Source organism: Pseudophryne corroboree, chromosome 8 (assembly GCF_028390025.1).
Source record: "Pseudophryne corroboree isolate aPseCor3 chromosome 8, aPseCor3.hap2, whole genome shotgun sequence".
Lineage (NCBI taxonomy): Eukaryota > Metazoa > Chordata > Amphibia > Anura > Myobatrachidae > Pseudophryne > Pseudophryne corroboree.
The window spans coordinates 298,713,655-298,732,770 of NC_086451.1; the positions used below are offsets into that span (position 1 = coordinate 298,713,655).

At 48.2% G+C, this 19,116-nt stretch overlaps 1 protein-coding gene across 1 annotated transcript in view; it reads right to left on the minus strand.

Moving 5' to 3' along the window:
- The window catches only part of LOC134949004 (phosphoglycerate kinase), a 99,188-nt gene that overhangs the window by 35,364 nt on the left and 44,708 nt on the right, over positions 1 to 19,116 (minus strand). The window contains exon 7 of the mRNA XM_063937330.1: positions 2,910 to 3,024. Within this exon, the coding sequence (XP_063793400.1) occupies positions 2,910 to 3,024 (115 nt within the window). The remainder of the gene's footprint in view (positions 1 to 2,909; positions 3,025 to 19,116) is intronic.

The window sequence follows — 19,116 nt, forward strand, 5'->3', positions numbered from 1 at the left end:
GGAGGGGGGTGGGGGAGTGCCGCGGGCGGGGTGCAAATGCGGTTGGTTGCCGCGGGTGTTGGTGCTACGGGTTGGGGGAGGGAGTTCTGCGGGTGGGTGGCGCTGGTGTTTGTGCTCTGGGTGGGTGAGGGGACGGGAGTGCCGCGGGTGGTGGGTGGATGCCGCGGGTGTTGGTGCTGCGGGTGGGGGAGGGGGTGGAGTGCCACGGGTGGTGGGTGGATGCTGCGGGTAGGTGGCGCGGGTGTTGGTGCTGCGGGTGGGAGTGCAGCGAGTGGGGGCGAATGCGGTGGGTGCCGCGGGTGTTGGTGCTGCGGGTGGGGGAGAGGGTGGGAGTGCCGCGGGCGGGGTGCGAATGCGGTTGGTTGCCGCGGGTGTTGGTGCTACGGGTTGGGGGAGGGGGCGGGAGTTCCGCGGGTGGGTTGCGTGGGTGTTTGTGCTCTGGGTGGGGGAGGGGACGGGAGTGCCGCGGGTGGTGGGTGGAGACGGTGGGTGTTTGTGCTACGGGTGGGGGAGGGGGCAGGAGCAGTGGCGCCACAACGTGGGTGTGGGCCGCACCTGGGTGTTACCCTCTGAGGGGTGACACCAAAGTGCCGGCTCCTGTCACAGCGCAGAAGCCAGCACTGCAGATTCAGCAGTGTCCCCCGAACCACAACGTGCCGAAAACGGGGGTCGGGACGCGAAGCCACGCCCCCTTCCGCGAAGTCATGCCCCCTTTTCACCCGCAATCGCAGCGGGTGTTAGAAAAGTGAAGACTCTGGGCGGGAGTGCTGTGGATGTTGGTGCTGCGGGAGGGGGAGGGGAAGGGAGTGCCGCGGGAGGGGGGCAGATGCGGGTGGTTGCCGCGGGCGGGAGGGAGGCGAGTCACTGTTCAGCATGTCTCCCTGGCAGCCGCAAGACTGAGCTTGTGAGGCGGGTAATGCGAGTTCCGCTCACAGTCAGCGGCTGCGGTTTCACCACTCACCAGGGGCAGTACGGGGAGAAGGGAGACAGGGGACTGGGCGGAGATCGGGAGGGGACTGTTCCTGGCCAGATCTGTGCCCGTGACTCCGCCCAGCACAGAGTCACAGACTTGGGCTAATAATAGATATAGATATAGATATAGATATAGATATAGATATAGATATAGATATAGATATAGATATAGATATAGATATAGATATACATACATACACACATACACATACATACATACTTTTGCCATAAGGTATCTTAATTGCTGCCCAGAGCGCCCCCCCTGCGCCCTGCACTGACCGGAGTGTGTGGGTGTGCTGCGGGAGCAATGGCGCACAGCTGCACACTACCTTTAGTGAAGACAGGAGTCTTCTGCCGCCGATTTCGATGTCTTCATGCTTCTGAACTTCTGGCTCTGCGAGGGGGACGGCGGCGCGGCTCCGGACGATCAAGGTTAGGTTCCTGTGTTCGATCCCTCTGGAGCTAATGGTGTCCAGTAGCCTAAGCAGCGCAACCTAGCCACAGTTAATAGGTTTGCTTCTCTCCCCTCAGTCCCACGTAGCACAGAGTCTGTTGCCAGCAGAAGCTCTCTGAAAATAAAAAACCTAACTAAAATACTTTCTTTCTTAGTAAGCTCAGGAGAGCCCACTAGGAGCACCCAGCTCTGGCCGGGCACAGATTCTAACTGAGGAGGGGCATAGAGGGAGGAGCCAGTGCACACCAGATGGTACTAAATCTTTCTTTAGAGTGCCCAGTCTCCTGCGGAGCCAGTCTATTCTCCATGGTCCTTACGGAGTCCCCAGCATCCACTAGGACTTTAGAGAAAGATCACAAACTGTATTGCATGTTTATTCATGTTGTCTTTGTCTTGTACTCAATTTTTTTTAAACAATTGTGACAAATATGCAAATATAGAAGAAATCAGGAAGGGGCAAAAACATTCGCACCACTATAACTTTATACCAATTACATTAAATTCTTGTGTGGAAATAATGCTCCTCATTTATACAGAGCTGTCAAATAGCATGGATTAGAGGGTGGTTTACATCTCCCCTAATTGCAGCAGTATTACCTGACGACACACTTTGCACATACATTAGCAACTATAATTCACACATGCAGAGGTGGGTGACTAGAGGCCGATCTTATGGTCGGTATCCGGACTCTAGGTCGACCACACTTAGGTTGACAATGTCTAGGTCGACATGAGTTTTTCACAATTATTTTTACTTTTTTTGAACTTTCATACTCAACGATCCACATGGACTACAACTGGGAATAGTAACCTCAAGTAGCGGAGCGAGGAACCTTGCCCGAAGCATGGCGAGCGAACACTGTGCACTAATTGGGGTTCCCGGTCATTTTTTTTTTTTTTAAAGAAAAACAAAGAAAAAAAACAAACTTATTTCTACCTTTTGACCTAGAATTCCTGTCGACCCAAGTGTGGTTGACCTTCCGTACCCCCACCTTATGAGCATCTAATTAGATTTAATAAGACCTGCTGCTACAAGTTGCCTCCAACATTAATATTCTGACTTGGAGTCTGGTACCGTGGCACATGGGATTACATTTTAAAAAAACTCACAAGTCATGAAACTACCCTGAAATTACCCCAAATTCCTCCTGGCTCCTTATGTGCAATCATAAGGAAAGGCTCAATTACTGCAGTAATACAGAGTGCAGAAAGCACTTCTGCTTCATCACTTTTCCTTTACACTATATGCATTCTCTTTTGTCCACCACTAGAGGTCACTAAATAGTCAGATTTTTTTCGGGAACACCATTGAAACGAAAGCTTACGGTCATTAGGTAGACAGTCATTAGGTCAACCACTATTGGTAAACATGCACTAGGTCGACATGGTCATTAGGTCAACATGGAACAAGGTCAACATGGAACAAGGTCAACGCGAGTTTCATTTATTTTATTTTTTTACTAAAAAAAAAAAAAAAGCTTACCGCCATGTTGTTCAGTACTTTCAGAAAGGTGAATGCCATCCCTCCACCGATAATCATTTCATTCACTTGGTCCAACATATTATTGATCAGCTGGATCTTGTCCTTGACCTTGGCTCTAAAATAAAAATAGCAAGCTTAGGATTCCCAGCTGTAATGCGCCTGGATATTTATATGCACAATTCTCCGGCTGCCCTAACTCTGACCCTGCCATTTAGATTATCCAGCCTGAGTGCTGAAGTTTAGAGAACGGAATGCGATGGGAGTAACAAGCTGTCATTCAAGAATACGGTGGATGCCTCAGCCTAAATAGTGCACCTAACTTTTACCCTATATTGCAGTATGCGTTACAACTAGCCCAATTAGACTGAAAGCTAGCAAAAGTGGCCAGTATTTACCCTGCATGCAATAACAAATATATGTGCACACCCTGTATTGCAGCATGGTTTGTCCAGGTGCAAAGTTAATTTTTTGGCCCAATTTTGTGAGACAATTGAATACCACCCCCCCCCAAAAAAAAAAAAAAAAAAAAAAAAAAGTTAAAATGGACATGGTCTCTAGCACCAACTCCTTAATTGATCACAGACATGGCTACAAGTTTGTAGTGGTAATGGACTGCTCCTGTATGTCTAGTGTACAGAAATATGTTCGAGAGAAGAAGGGATACCCCGTTTAAGGAAAAATAATAAGATGCGGTAGACAGTATTGAAAGATCAGGAAAGGCAATTTTAGGTGGAGTCCTGCAAGTTAGTGTAGTGTTAATGTTCAGAGAGTCCAAATGTCAGCAGTCTCCATTGTCCATGTCTCTGCCCTAGAGAGACTGCACATTCACAGAAAAGGGACAATACCACATATAGCAATTAAACAGTAAAAGTAGGGTATATATTCATAATGTAAACAGACAATTTTTGAGATATGATAAGCCATGTCACCCTCCAGAATGGAAACCTCCATGTTCAATATTCACAATGTCCCCTTCTATGTCAACATTCAGAACAGATCGACATTCTGAATGTTGGCAAATTCTACTACACCTGAAAGGAGTAACTTGCTGGGCAGGTACTCTTATGCAACATGCCAAATGGAGGGGAGAATGGTGGGAGGCACCCACAGTACAGGTAGTATTCTTGCCTAAATTACTGAATGCAACCCCAGAGCGAGTAACTCCAAACTATGCAAAAATAAATTCACACACCCAACCCTGCCTGAATAAAATGTCAGCACAGCCGGACTGGAAACGTTGACAACCTAATAAAAGTCTTAAGTGCATAAAGACTGTGCCATACTGACAGAACCGAACTACCATATGGATATAAAGCGTTTTATGGACTGTAGTGGTTGCAGTAACAGAAGTCTCTGTGCTTACTCAGCAGTGTGCAGCTCTACCAGGGAATGGGCAGTGACCTGAGGAAAGAGTTCAAAGTCTGCAGTTATCCCACGTGAACGCGTCAGTAGCGGAGCACAATAGGCCCAGCCGCAGCATTCACATGAATGAGCACTTCTTACTAATCTGTTTACAGCACAGAAAAATATATAATGCACAGGCAATACTATATGGACATGGTATATTTACAAATACCTACAACAAGCCTTGCAAACCTGTAGCTCTCCAGCCATGTGAAACTAAAAGTCCCAGCATACCCTCACATTAATCACCTAGTAAAGCATATGGGACTTTGTTTCACAACAGCTGGAGAACCACAGGTTGACCAAGCCCGATTTAGAGGTTCTATTGGTATAAAAGATGCTTCGGGTATGGTTCAGGAAGCCGGGTAATACAATGGATTTGTTTTTTTTTTTTAGGAAACCGCAGCGACTAGATCAAAACGCTCACTTTGCTACTGCATATAAAACAGTCTGTATAGTACTGTATCCATTAATCCTTGAGGACTAGAACGTGGCAACATTTAAATAACTCCACCCTAACTTGTTAAAGTTATAAGGAGCCTTATCCGGGTCTAATTAAACTCTTAAATATTTTACTTGTGTATCTATGATTATATGAAGGACCAGTGCTGGTTTGCAAAGCATCATGTAATTCTGTATAATAAAGAATTACAGGTTATTCTAAAGCTCCATGTAGCAGTGGTTTACACACACATACACAAGTGTTCTAGGGCAATTTCAATCTGGTTGGGGGCTGCCATGAGTACCTCATAGTACACTGAGAGCAATAAATAAAAAAAAACACGACATTTAATGATTACAGCAGGTAACAGGACAATAAAGCTGGACACACATCTCCAGGTTATGTGCATGAATCAGACCAGATGGTGAGAGAATTGTGCAGACTGTGGGTGAGTGACATGCTGCGGCCATTTGTAGGAAGCAATAGTGAGCGTATTACAAAACTGGGGCCTGTCTCTCCCCCCATTTTGTAGGCATGCTGAGGCCAAGTTCTGCATCTTCCAAAACACATTTCCAGAAGCATACAGCGTCAAAACAATGATCATCCTACGTAACCTGGAGCTACTCAGATGGCCAATGTATGATTTCAAGCTGCGTCCGCTATCACAAAAGGCGTCACAAGTCCATTTGCACAAGACGCCACTTGCCATATTAGCATACAGTATGTACATATATTAGCATACATTCTCAGTAGCAGCTTGCTACTGCCTTGAGTCCCCCTCTGAATCAGCCCCCATGCTTCCAGGAAGCTAACCAGTTGACTGGTTGGAAGAAAATTTGGTAACCGATAACTAGAGAAACCTATCCTAGGGCATTTTTGGAACTACGGCTACCATCATCATCACCAACGATCTCCGGGATGCCCATGTGACAGTGTCACTCACTGTGACCACAGCACTGACTCAAAAGGTGGAAATTCTAATGTATGAAAAAGTCGGTTGGGTGTCTTTTTCCCTGTCTTTTAGACAGGAAAAAAAAAGAAAAAAAAGGATTTTGGTACTTACCGATAAATCCACTTCTCTGAATCCTCTAGGGGACACTGGAGTTCCTCTTAGACATTAGGGGTGTGAAGCCTGCAACCAGAGATGTGTAACCGGAGGTGTGGCACAATCTAAAAAATTTGCATTGTCTGCACAGGAGGCTCCTCCCCCTTCACGTCCCTCATGCCTCAGTTTTGAAAATTTTGACTGAGAGACGAGGACACGATAAGAGAGCCTATGGCGAGGAACCGAACCGTACAACATGCCAAACAGCATCCAAGAAACTTCATAAAACGAAAAACCAACGGTTTGTACGAACTGTATGAACAAGAACTATAAACACAGCAGGATTGACAGCACAGAGGCGGGCGTCCAGTGTCCCCTAGAGGATTCAGAGAAATGGATTTATCGGTAAGTACCAAAATCCTCTTTTCTCTTTCATCCACTAGGGGACACTGGAGCATACCTTAGACATTAGGGGACGTCCCAAAGTTATCTCCCAGGGTGGGAGTGCTATCTGTTGCCTGCAAAACCAAACGTCCGAACTTAGCATCTTCGGACGCAAAGGTATCAAACTTATAAAACTTCGCGAACGTGTGGGCTGAGGACCACGTCGCCGCACTGCAAAGTTGAGAAGTGGAACCACCTCTGGCAGCCGCCCAGGAGGCACCCACTGATCGAGTGGTATGCGCAGTCATCCGCAACGGAACCTGTTTACCACAGGCAATATAAGCTTGCCTAATGGCAAGTCTAATCCATCGAGATAGGGTCTGCTTAGAAGCTGGCCAACCCTTCTTTGGTCCATCATAAAGGACGAACAAATGGTCTGACCTTCGGAAAGACGATGTAATTTGTACATACACCTTTAAAGCTCGGACACATACCCATCCGCTAGATTAGGGGGTGAGCAAAATACGGCCCGCGGGCCGGATGCGGCCCGCAAACCAATCCTGTCCGGCCCACTGCTTCCCACCAGCGAGCAATGACAAGCGGCCCGAACGGCTGAGCTGCTTGTCATTGCTCTGAGCTGCAGTACCTCCAAGCTGCCGGCGGCACCTCTCTCCCCTGCTGCTGCGTTGTAGCAGCCTCCTCCCTCCTCCAGAGTCCCCAGTGACAACGGCTAAGTTCAGCAGAAAAGGGGCGGAGCTACGTGTTGAGGAGGGGGTGGGGCTACACGGGACAAGAGCCAGGCTTGTACAGAATAGATCCATCCTTCCTGCCACTGCCAGCCAGATCAGTAAAGTTAATGGGAAAAGTGAGTGAGAGAAAGAAAGGAGTGTGTGTGTGTGTGTGTGTGTGTGTGTGTGAGATAGTATGCGTATATTTGTGTGTGCGGGCAGTGGCGTCAGTCTGTTTTTAGGTTTGGGGGAGAGATCTTTAGCTCTCGCTGTACCAACCCCTCCCGTGTTCTGTCACCGTGTCACACCCACCGTGTTCTGTCACCGTGTCACACCCACCGTGTTCTGTCACCGTGTCACCCCCCCCACCGTGTTCTGTCACCGTGTCACCCCCCCCACCGTGTTCTGTCACCGTGTCACCCACCCCCTCCGTGTTGTGTCACCCCCACCGTGTTCCGTCACCGTGTCACCCCCACCGTGTTCCGTCACCCCCCCTCCCCGTGTTCTGTCACTGTCACCCCCCCCCCCCCCGTGTTTTGTCACCGTGTCACCCCCCCCCCCCCCCGTGTTCTGTCACCCCCACCGTGTTCTGTCACCGTGTCACACACCCCGTGTTCTGTCACTGTCACCCCCCCTCCCCGTGTTCTGTCACTGTGTCACACCTTTCCTCAGGGGCCATAAGACACTGGATAATTTGCTTGCTGCACAATAATTATCCTAAATAAAATATTTGTGTAAAAGGGGGCTCTACCTGCTGTAATGTGTAAAAGGGGCTCTACCTTCCCTACTGTGTAAAAGGGGCTCTATCTGGTGTAATGTGTGTAAGTGGCGCTGTGTGGCGCAATTTGAATAATGGAGACTATTGTGCAGCCTAATATGAATCTGTATTATTTTTTGCCCACACCCCTTCCACATGAAGCACGTCCCTATATTTTTGGCAAGTGGGGGGAGCTGCTATTTTGTATGTGGCCCTCAGACACCGACAGGAAATGTCAAGTGGCCCCTCGGCTGAAATAATTGCCCACCCCTGCACTAGATCCTTGAAGGATGGGACCACAATTGGTTGGGTTACATGAAAACCCGAAACAACCTTAGGGAGGAAATCAGCTCTTGTACGGAGCTCTGCCCGATCCTCATGAAAAATCAAAAAGGGACTTTTACACGACAAGGTTCCTAACTCAGAGACCCGCCTAGCCGAAGCTAAAGCTAGCAATAACGTTACCTTCCAAGAAAGATATTTTAGGTCTGTCCTTGGTAACGGCTCAAATAAATGTGATCTCAAAAAATCTAACACCAAATTTAGATCCCATGGTGCCGTGGGGGAACGAAAAGGGGGCCGTATCCATAACACCCCCTGTAAAAAGGTCTGAACCTCTGGTAAGGATGCCAATCGTTGTTGAAAAAGAATGGAAAGGGCCGACACTTGAACCTTCAGAGATCCCAACCGCAGACCTAAGGTTAGTCCGGCTTGAAGGAAGAGTAAAAGTCCGGATAAATGGAAGGTCTTCGAATCCCATCCACGTTCCTGACACCAGTCTATGTATTTCTTCCAAATTCTGTAGTAATGCCCAGCTGTCACCAGCTTCCAAGCCGCAATCATTGTAGGAAATAGCTCTTCTAGGTATTCCTCTATTCCTTAAGATCCTGGTTTCAACAGCCACGCCGTCAAACGCAGTCTGTTCAGGTCTGGGTGAAGAAACGGTCCTTGAGACAGCAGGTCCTCTCTTTGAGGTAACCGCCAAGGGTCTTCTGACAGCAACCCTTGTAGGTCTGAGTACCAACTCCTGTGTGGCCAATCCGGAGCAATCAGAATCGCCCACACTTGTTCTCGTTTCATCCTCTTCAGTATCTTTGGAATGAGTGGGAAGGGTGGAAAGATGTAAACCATTTCGTAATCCCAATGAAGTGTCAACGCATCTACTCCTTCTGCTGCAGTATCCCTTGTCCTGGATATATATCTTGGCAGCTGGTGGTTCTGCCTCGACGCCATGAGGTCGACCTGCGGAAGGCCCCATCTCCGCACTACCATCTTGAAGATCCGTGGATGAAGACACCACTCTCCCGGATGCATGTCCTGTCGACTGAGATAATCTGCTTCCCAATTTTCTACACCTGGGATGAATATTGCCGAGAGGATGATGTTTCGCCTCTCTGCCCACAACAGGATCTTTGTTGATTCCTTTAACGCCATCTTGCTCTTTATTCCCCCTTGACTGTTTATGTAAGCAGTCGTCGTGACATTGTCCGACTGTATTCGTACGTGCTGACCCATGACCAGGTCTTCTGCCAAGAGAAGTGCATTGTAAACTGCTCTTAATTCGAGAATGTTTATGGGTAATCTGCTGTCCTGCAATGTCCATCTTCCCTGAAATTGATGGTCTTCCAGGACGGCACCCCAACCTCTGAGACTGGCGTCCGTTGTCAGAATCCTCCAGTCCCAAATGCCGCATCTTTTCCCTGCTGCAAGATTCTTGTGCACCAACCACCATGTCAGGGAGACACGAACTTGTGGTTGAAGGCAAATTCTCCGATGCAGCAGCCAATGTGCCCCTGCTCCTTGAGCAATGAGGTTCATCTGAAAAGGTCGGGAATGAAGTATGCCGTACTGGAGAGCTTCGAACGACGCTACCATCTTCCCGAGAAGTTGTACACAGAGGTGTAGAGAAACAGTCGGTGTCTTTAGTACCCGAGTCACCAATTTCCGTATGTCCTGAATTTTGGATTCTGGCAGAAAAATTCTCAATTCCACCGTGTCCAATATCAGGCCTAGGAACTGAATCCGTTGAATTGGAATGAGGTTGGATTTCTGGAAATTCACAATCCATCCGTGTTGGATCAGAAATTGGCGAGATGTCGGAGCATCCTTTATCAGCTTCTCCTGAGAAGAGGCCTTGATTAGGAGATCGTCTAGATAAGGTATTATTGCGATTCCCAGTAACCTTAATTCTGCCACCATGACCGCCATGATCTTCGTGAAGATCCTTGGGGCTGAGGATAGGCCGAATGGTAAAGCTCTGAATTGGTAATGATCCTTCACCAGTGCAAACCGTAGGTAAGCCTGGTGGGGGGACCAAATCGGGATATGTAGGTACGCATCTTTTATGTCCATGGATACCATGAACTCTTCTTGTTCCAAACCTGCAATGACTGACTGGATTGATTCCATCTTGAATCTGTAGACCCTTAGAAATTGGTTTAAAACTTTTAAATTGAGAATAGGTCTGACTGTCCCGTCTGGCTTTGGCACGACAAAAAGACTGGAATAAAATAAGATTTTACTTACCGATAAATCTATTTCTCGGAGTCTGTAGTGGATGCTGGGGTTCCTGAAAGGACCATGGGGAATAGCGGCTCCGCAGGAGACAGGGCACAAAAAGTAAAGCTTTTCCAGATCAGGTGGTGTGCACTGGCTCCTCCCCCCTATGACCCTCCTCCAGACTCCAGTTAGGTACTGTGCCCGGACGAGCGTACACAATAAGGGAGGATTTTGAATCCCGGGTAAGACTCATACCAGCCACACCAATCACACCGTACAACCTGTGATCTAAACCCAGTTAACAGTATGATAACAGCGGAGCCTCTGAAAGATGGCTTCCTTCAACAATAACCCGAATTAGTTAACAATAACTATGTACAATTTATGCAGATAATCCGCACTTGGGATGGGCGCCCAGCATCCACTACGGACTCCGAGAAATAGATTTATCGGTAAGTAAAATCTTATTTTCTCTATCGTCCTAGTGGATGCTGGGGTTCCTGAAAGGACCATGGGGATTATACCAAAGCTCCCAAACGGGCGGGAGAGTGCGGATGACTCTGCAGCACCGAATGAGAGAACTCCAGGTCCTCCTTAGCCAGAGTATCAAATTTGTAAAATTTTACAAACGTGTTCTCCCCTGACCACGTAGCTGCTCGGCAAAGTTGTAATGCCGAGACCCCTCGGGCAGCCGCCCCAGATGAGCCCACCTTCCTCGTGGAGTGGGCCTTTACAGATTTAGGCTGTGGCAGGCCTGCCACAGAATGTGCAAGTTGGATTGTGCTACAGATCCAACGAGCAATCGTCTGCTTAGACGCAGGAGCACCCATCTTGTTGGGTGCATACAATATAAACAACGAGTCAGATTTTCTGACTCCAGCTGTCCTTGCAATATATATTTTTAATGCTCTGACAACGTCCAGTAACTTGGAGTCCTCCAAGTCACTTGTAGCCGCAGGCACTACAATAGGCTGGTTCAGATGAAATGCTGACACCACCTTAGGGAGAAAATGCGGACGAGTCCGCAGTTCTGCCCTGTCCGAATGGAAAATCAGATATGGGCTTTTGTAAGATAAAGCTGCCAATTCTGATACTCTCCTGGCAGAAGCCAGGGCTAGAAGCATGGTCACTTTCCAAGTGAGATATTTCAAATCCACCTTATTTAGTGGTTCAAACCAATGAGATTTTAGAAAGTCCAAAACCACATTGAGATCCCACGGTGCCACTGGAGGCACCACAGGAGGCTGTATATGCAGCACTCCCTTAACAAAGGTCTGGACTTCAGGGACTGAAGCCAATTCTTTTTGAAAGAAAATCGACAGGGCCGAAATTTGAACCTTAATAGATCCCAATTTGAGACCCATAGACAATCCTGATTGCAGGAAATGTAGGAATCGACCCAGTTGAAATTCCTCCGTCGGAGCACTCCGATCTTCGCACCACGCAACATATTTTCGCCAAATTCGGTGATAATGTTGCACGGTTACTTCCTTCCTTGCTTTAATCAAAGTAGGAATGACTTCTTCCGGCATGCCTTTTTCCTTTAGGATCCGGCGTTCAACCGCCATGCCGTCAAACGCAGCCGCGGTAAGTCTTGAAACAGACAGGGACCCTGCTGAAGCAAGTCCCTCCTTAGAGGTAGAGGCCACGGATCTTCCGTGATCATCTCTTGAAGTTCCGGGTACCAAGTCCTTCTTGGCCAATCCGGAACCACTAGTATCGTTCTTACGCCTCTTTGCCGTATAATTCTCAATACTTTTGGTATGAGAGGCAGAGGAGGAAACACATACACCGACCGGTACACCCAAGGCGTTACCAGCGCGTCCACAGCTATTGCCTGCGGATCTCTTGACCTGGCGCAATACCTGTCCAGTTTTTTGTTGAGGCGAGACGCCATCATGTCCACCATTGGTCTTTCCCAACGGGTTACCAGCATGTGGAAGACTTCTGGATGAAGTCCCCACTCTCCCGGGTGAAGATCGTGTCTGCTGAGGAAGTCTGCTTCCCAGTTGTCCACTCCCGGGATGAACACTGCTGACAGTGCTATCACATGATTCTCTGCCCAGCGAAGAATCCTTGCAGCTTCTGCCATTGCACTCCTGCTTCTTGTGCCGCCCTGTCTGTTCACATGGGCGACTGCCGTGATGTTGTCCGACTGGATCAACACCGGTTTTCCCTGAAGCAGAGGTTCTGCCTGGCTTAGAGCATTGTATATTGCTCTTAGTTCCAGAATGTTTATGTGAAGAGACGTTTCCAGACTCGTCCATACTCCCTGGAAGTTTCTTCCTTGTGTGACTGCTCCCCAGCCTCTCAGGCTGGCGTCCGTGGTCACCAGGATCCAATCCTGTATGCCGAATCTGCGGCCCTCCAATAGATGAGGACTCTGCAACCACCACAGAAGAGACACCCTTGTCCTTGGAGACAGGGTTATCCGTAGGTGCATCTGAAGATGCGACCCTGACCATTTGTCCAACAGATCCCTTTGGAAAATTCTTGCGTGGAATCTGCCGAATGGAATTGCTTCGTAAGAAGCCACCATTTTTCCCAGGACTCTTGTGCATTGATGTACAGACACCTTTCCTGGTTTTAGGAGGTTCCTGACAAGCTCGGATAACTCCTTGGCTTTTTCCTCCGGGAGAAAAACCTTTTTCTGAACAGTGTCCAGAATCATCCCTAGGAACAGCAGACGAGTTGTCGGCATTAACTGGGATTTTGGAATATTCAGAATCCACCCGTGCTGTTTTAGCACTTCTTGAGACAGTGCTAATCCCATCTCTAGCTGTTCTCTGGACCTTGCCCTTATTAGGAGATCGTCCAAGTATGGGATAATTAATATGCCTTTTCTTCGAAGAAGAATCATCATCTCGGCCATTACCTTTGTAAAGATCCGAGGTGCCGTGGACAATCCGAACGGCAGCGTCTGAAACTGATAGTGACAGTTTTGTACAACGAACCTGAGGTACCCCTGGTGTGAGGGGTAAATTGGAACGTGGAGATACGCATCCTTGATGTCCAAGGATACCATAAAGTCCCCCTCTTCCAGGTTCGCTATCACTGCTCTGAGTGACTCCATCTTGAACTTGAACTTCTTTATGTACAGGTTCAAGGACTTCAGATTTAGAATAGGCCTTACCGAGCCATCCGGCTTCGGTACCACAAAAAGAGTGGAATAATACCCCTTCCCTTGTTGTAGAAGAGGTACCTTGACTATCACCTGCTGAGAGTACAGCTTGTGAATGGCTTCCAAAACCGTCTCCCTTTCGGAGGGGGACGTTGGTAAAGCAGACTTCAGGAAACGGCGAGGTGGATCTGTCTCCAATTCCAACCTGTACCCTTGAGATATTATCTGCAGGATCCAGGGATCTACCTGCGAGTGAGCCCACTGCGCGCTGTAATTTTTGAGACGACCGCCCACCGTCCCCGAGTCCGCTTGAGAAGCCCCAGCGTCATGCTGAGGCTTTTGTAGAAGCCGGGGAGGGCTTCTGTTCCTGGGAAGGAGCTGCGTGTTGCTGTCTCTTCCCTCGACCTCTGCCTCGTGGCAGATATGAATAGCCCTTTGCTCTCTTATTTTTAAAGGAACGAAAGGGCTGCGGTTGAAAAGTCGGTGCCTTTTTCTGTTGGGGAGTGACTTGAGGTAGAAAGGTGGATTTCCCGGCTGTAGCCGTGGCCACCAAATCTGATAGACCGACTCCAAATAACTCCTCCCCTTTATACGGCAAAACTTCCATATGCCGTTTTGAATACGCATCGCCTGTCCACTGTCGCGTCCATAAAGCTCTTCTGGCCGAAATGGACATAGCACTTACCCGTGATGCCAGTGTGCAGATATCCCTCTGTGCATCACGCATATAAAGAAATGCATCCTTTATTTGTTCTAACGACAGTAAAATATTGTCCCTGTCCAGGGTATCAATATTTTCAATCAGGGACTCTGACCAAACTACCCCAGCACTGCCCATCCAGGCAGTCGCTACAGCTGGTCGTAGTATAACACCTGCATGTGTGTATATACTTTTTTGGATATTTTCCATCCTCCTATCTGATGGATCTTTAAGTGCGGCCGTCTCAGGAGAGGGTAACGCCACTTGTTTAGATAAGCGTGTTAGCGCCTTGTCCACCCTAGGAGGTGTTTCCCAGCGCTCCCTAACCTCTGGCGGGAAAGGGTATAATGCCAATAATTTCTTTGAAATTATCAGCTTTTTATCAGGGGCAACCCACGCTTCATTACACACGTCATTTAATTCTTCTGATTCAGGAAAAACTATAGGTAGTTTTTTCATACCCCACATAATACCCTGTTTAGTGGTACCTGTAGTATCAGCTAAATGTAACGCCTCCTTCATTGCCAAAATCATATAACGTGTGGCCCTACTGGAAAATACGGTTGATTCGTCACAGTCACCACTGGAGTCAGTGCCTGCGTCTGGGTCTGTGTCGACCGACTGAGGCAAAGGGCGTTTCACAGCCCCTGACGGTGTTTGAGTCGCCTGGACAGGCACTAATTGATTGTCCGCCCGCCTCATGTCGTCAAACGACTGCTTTAGCGTGTTGACACTATCCCGTAGTTCCATAAATAAAGGCATCCATTCTGGTGTCGACTCCCTAGGGGGTGACATCCTCATATTTGGCAATTGCTCCGCCTCCACACCAATATCGTCCTCATACATGTCGACACACACGTACCGACACACAGCAGACACACAGGGAATGCTCCTAACGAAGACAGGACCCACTAGCCCTTTGGGGAGACAGAGGGAGAGTTTGCCAGCACACACCAAAAGCGCTATATATATATATATATATATATCAGGGATAGCCTTATAATAAGTGCTCCCTTATAGCTGCTTTGTTATATCAAAATATCGCCATAAATTTGCCCCCCCCCTCTCTGTTTTACCCTGTTTCTGTAGTGCAGTGCAGGGGAGAGACTTGGGAGCCGTCCTGACCAGCGGAGCTGTGAGAGGAAATGGCGCCGTGTGCTGAGGAGATAGGCCCCGCCCCTTTTCTGGCGGGCTCGTCTCCCGCTATTTAGAGAAATCAGGCAGGGGTTAAATATCTCCATATAGCCTCTAGGGGCTATATGCGAGGTATTTTTAGCCTTTATATAGGTTACATTTGCCTCCCAGGGCGCCCCCCCCCAGCGCCCTGCACCCTCAGTGACCGCGTGTGAAGTGTGCTGAGAGGAAAATGGCGCACAGCTGCAGTGCTGTGCGCTACCTTTAGAAGACTGCAGGAGTCTTCAGCCGCCGATTCTGGACCTCTTCTGACTTCAGCATCTGCAAGGGGGCCGGCGGCGCGGCTCCGGTGACCATCCAGGCTGTACCTGTGATCGTCCCTCTGGAGCTTGATGTCCAGTAGCCAAGAAGCCAATCCATCCTGCACGCAGGTGAGTTGACTCCTTCTCCCCTCAGTCCCTCGCTGCAGTGATCCTGTTGCCAGCAGGAATCACTGTAAAATAAAAAACCTAGCTAAACTTTTTCTAAGCAGCTCTTTAGGAGAGCCACCTAGATTGCACCCTTCTCGGCCGGGCACAAAAATCTAACTGGAGTCTGGAGGAGGGTCATAGGGGGAGGAGCCAGTGCACACCACCTGATCTGGAAAAGCTTTACTTTTTGTGCCCTGTCTCCTGCGGAGCCGCTATTCCCCATGGTCCTTTCAGGAACCCCAGCATCCACTAGGACGATAGAGAAAATCCCGTTCCTCTCTGAGAGGTAGGGACTGGAACAATGACCTCTGACTGTAGCAATTTGTGAATTGCCGCAAGTAACGCTTTTGCCTTTTGAGGGCACAGAGGCAAACCTGTTGTAAAAAACTGACTGAGGTCTTTCTTGAAACTCCATCCTGTACCCCTGAGAGATTATGTTTATCCAGATCTCTGGAGAGGTGTTGGCCCATCTGTCCTGAAACCTCTCCAGTCGTGCGCCCACCAGGGAAGGCCCCAGGTGAGCTGGGAGACCATCATGCCACGGTTTTGTCAGTAGGTTTATCTTGCTTTCTGGTCGTTGTCTGAGCGGCCTCGGCCTCTACCTCTACTCCCATGCGCCGACCCACCGAAACCTCTTCCTCGGGCTCGAAAGGACTGAGATCTGAAGGAATTAAACGTTGGTCCCGAATAACCTCTCTTAACCTGTGGAGTGGTTTTCGTATAAGGAGTAGGCAGGAATGTGGACTTCCCAGCCGCAGCCTGGGCAATCCATTTGTCCAATTCTGGACCGAAAAGTGTGTCACCCGCAAAGGGAATAGCTTCCACTGCCTTTTTAGTGTCAGAATCTCCTTGCCATTCTCTGAGCTATAGAATTCTCCTTCCCGATATGCGAAGCAATCCTACTGGCATCCTTAGATGCCTGACATAAGTATGAAGCGGTTTCTCGAATGTGTTCCGCCTGTTGAGTGATCTCTTCCAGGCTATTTTCCTCCTCAATAGCCTGTATAATACGGCTGGCCCATGCTCCCATGGCCTTGTTAACCCGAGCACAGATGAGGGTAGGTCTCTGTGCCGCACCTGATGCTACAAAAAGCGACTTTAAAGCTGTGTCAACTTTACGATCTGAAACATCCTTTAAAGTCGTTACATTAGGTATCGGCAAAATTGTCTTTTTTGATAATCTTCCTAGAGAAGCATCCACTACCGGTGGATTCTCCCATTTATCCATTACCCCCTTAGGTAAAGGGTACGTTACCTGAAATCGTTTTGGGAATTGAAAACGTTTATCAGGTTGTTTCCATGCCTCCTCCATTTGAGCTTGGAGAGATTTAGGAATGGGAAACACTGCTGAACGTGGTTTTTGGGATTCGAATAAGTCGAATTCCTCCGGCTCCTTAACCTCTTCTCCCTTAAAGTCCAGTATGTCTTTAACTGTGTCAATTAATGAATCAATACCCGAGTCCTCTTCCGTAGAGTCGGCATCCAGGTTAGATTCTATTAACTCACCTTCCTCCTTGTCCATAATAAGACCATCTTCTTCCTCCGTTACCTGAACAACGGGAAGGGGTCTTTTAACTGCCTTGCGCACATTTGTGTCTGGTTGTGCGGGTGGCGTTAATTTGATGAGGAATTCTTCCATCGTCTTTGAGAATCCCGCAACCCACTCTGATTGTTGCTAGCGGGATTACGCCATTTCTTTGGATATTCTGTCCGTAAGAATATCTTTCCATGACCTAGCCGGAGCACTGCTCCCAGGTTGTGCGTCTCTGTATAAGCAGGAGTCGCACACCCCAGAGCTGCCAACCCTCGTGCTTTTCTTGTTACACTTCGTACACACATAATAGGTCTTAGATGTCTTGGTTGTTGCCTTAGACATGATTTGCCGTTTACTTGACAATTACGCAGAGCTTTCTCCCTTTACACTAGGAAGAGAAAGACTGTAGTAAATGACGGGAGTGAAGTGGTCGGAACCGGCTGTAAAAACTTCTCCTATAAAAAAGGTATACAAAACTAATTACAAATAAAAAATATATATATTTAATTATAAATAAATCTATAATTATTTTCCGCCGGTTTTGCAAACTTCACAAACCCAGCTGTCAATCATCAGCGATATAAGGTCATACCGTGTCATTCAGTATTTCCTTCAGGATCTTTGAGTAGAAGTCCTTGAAAATACATAAGGATAAAGTATTAATTTTCAGGAGATCCTCATTTCTTTCTTATATATCTCTAAAAAAAAAAAAAAAAACGCTATAGTTTACCAAACTCCAGCAGAGGGAGCCCTAACTACACCTCAAGCTCCCTGTTGTCTTCTATTGGTTTAGTGACAGGAGGGGGAGGACTGATATCTGTCCCTCAGCTTGGCGCCTAATAATGAATAAAGATGGCCGCCACTGAAATTTTTCAGTCACCTCTTTATGATCCTTTATGAACCAGACTTCCCCTTATCTTAAAACGGGAGGAGGGAGGCTTTAATTGTACCAGCGGCCGTGTCTCTTCAGCCGCGCTAAATGCAGCATACTATACTCTCTGCCCTCTCCAACGTGTACTCCCCAGGACCGTTCTCACCCGGTCCCAGCGCTCGGCAGCGGTACTATGATGGTCCGTCGCGTAGGCTAACGGCGGCTTTCAACCGGCCAGCGTGCTCCTAAGCTATACGAGTCTTAACCACACTGACTGGGCTCAGGGGGATATTTGGGACACGCACTTTCAGGGGGGTATAAGTATTAACCATACTGATTGGGCTCCGGGTGATATATGTGGGCTCAGGGGGGATATAGGCACCGCACTAACTAGTGGGTCTACCCTTTATAACAGCAGTAATAGTGAACTGCCTAAATGCCCTATGCTTATACTAGGGCCCTTTTGTAACAACCAGTACTCACAGTTAAAGCAACTGAGGATCTCCTGCTGAGAGATGCCGGTCCCTTCAAAAGGGATCTTAGTCTCTCACATATATCTGGACTTTGTCCCCCTTTTCTTAGGTTGACGCAGTCACTAAGTATTTCTTTAGTCAGGAGCTCTGGGCTCCCACGTGCTACACCTCTAGCACAATTTTCAAAACTGAGGCATGAGGGGCGTGAAGGGGGAGGAGCCGGCTGTGCAGACAATGCAAATTTTTTAGATTGTGCCACACCTCCGGTTGCAGGCTTCACACCCCTAATGTCTAAGAGGGAACTCCAGTGTCCCCTAGTGGATGAAAGAGAAAAACAGACACCCAACTGACTTTTCAAACACTTGAATTCCCCCCAAAGGCTGCAGACAGACCTCTGCTGAAGTTGGCTGGCTGCACAGTGTGACCTCTGAACTCACATACACACAAACTACATACCCTGCACGGGTCAGCATCTGAGCCAAGTGCTCAGCGCTGCCAGGGGTGGAGAAAAAAATCCCAGAAATTGGGAAAGCCAGTAACAGGTTTGGCATTTTTCTGTACCAGAATCCAGGATCACGCCAATACAGATTCAGGGATTGGTCCCTAAGATTTAACAAACTTGTATGAATGACCCTTTTAGTCTGT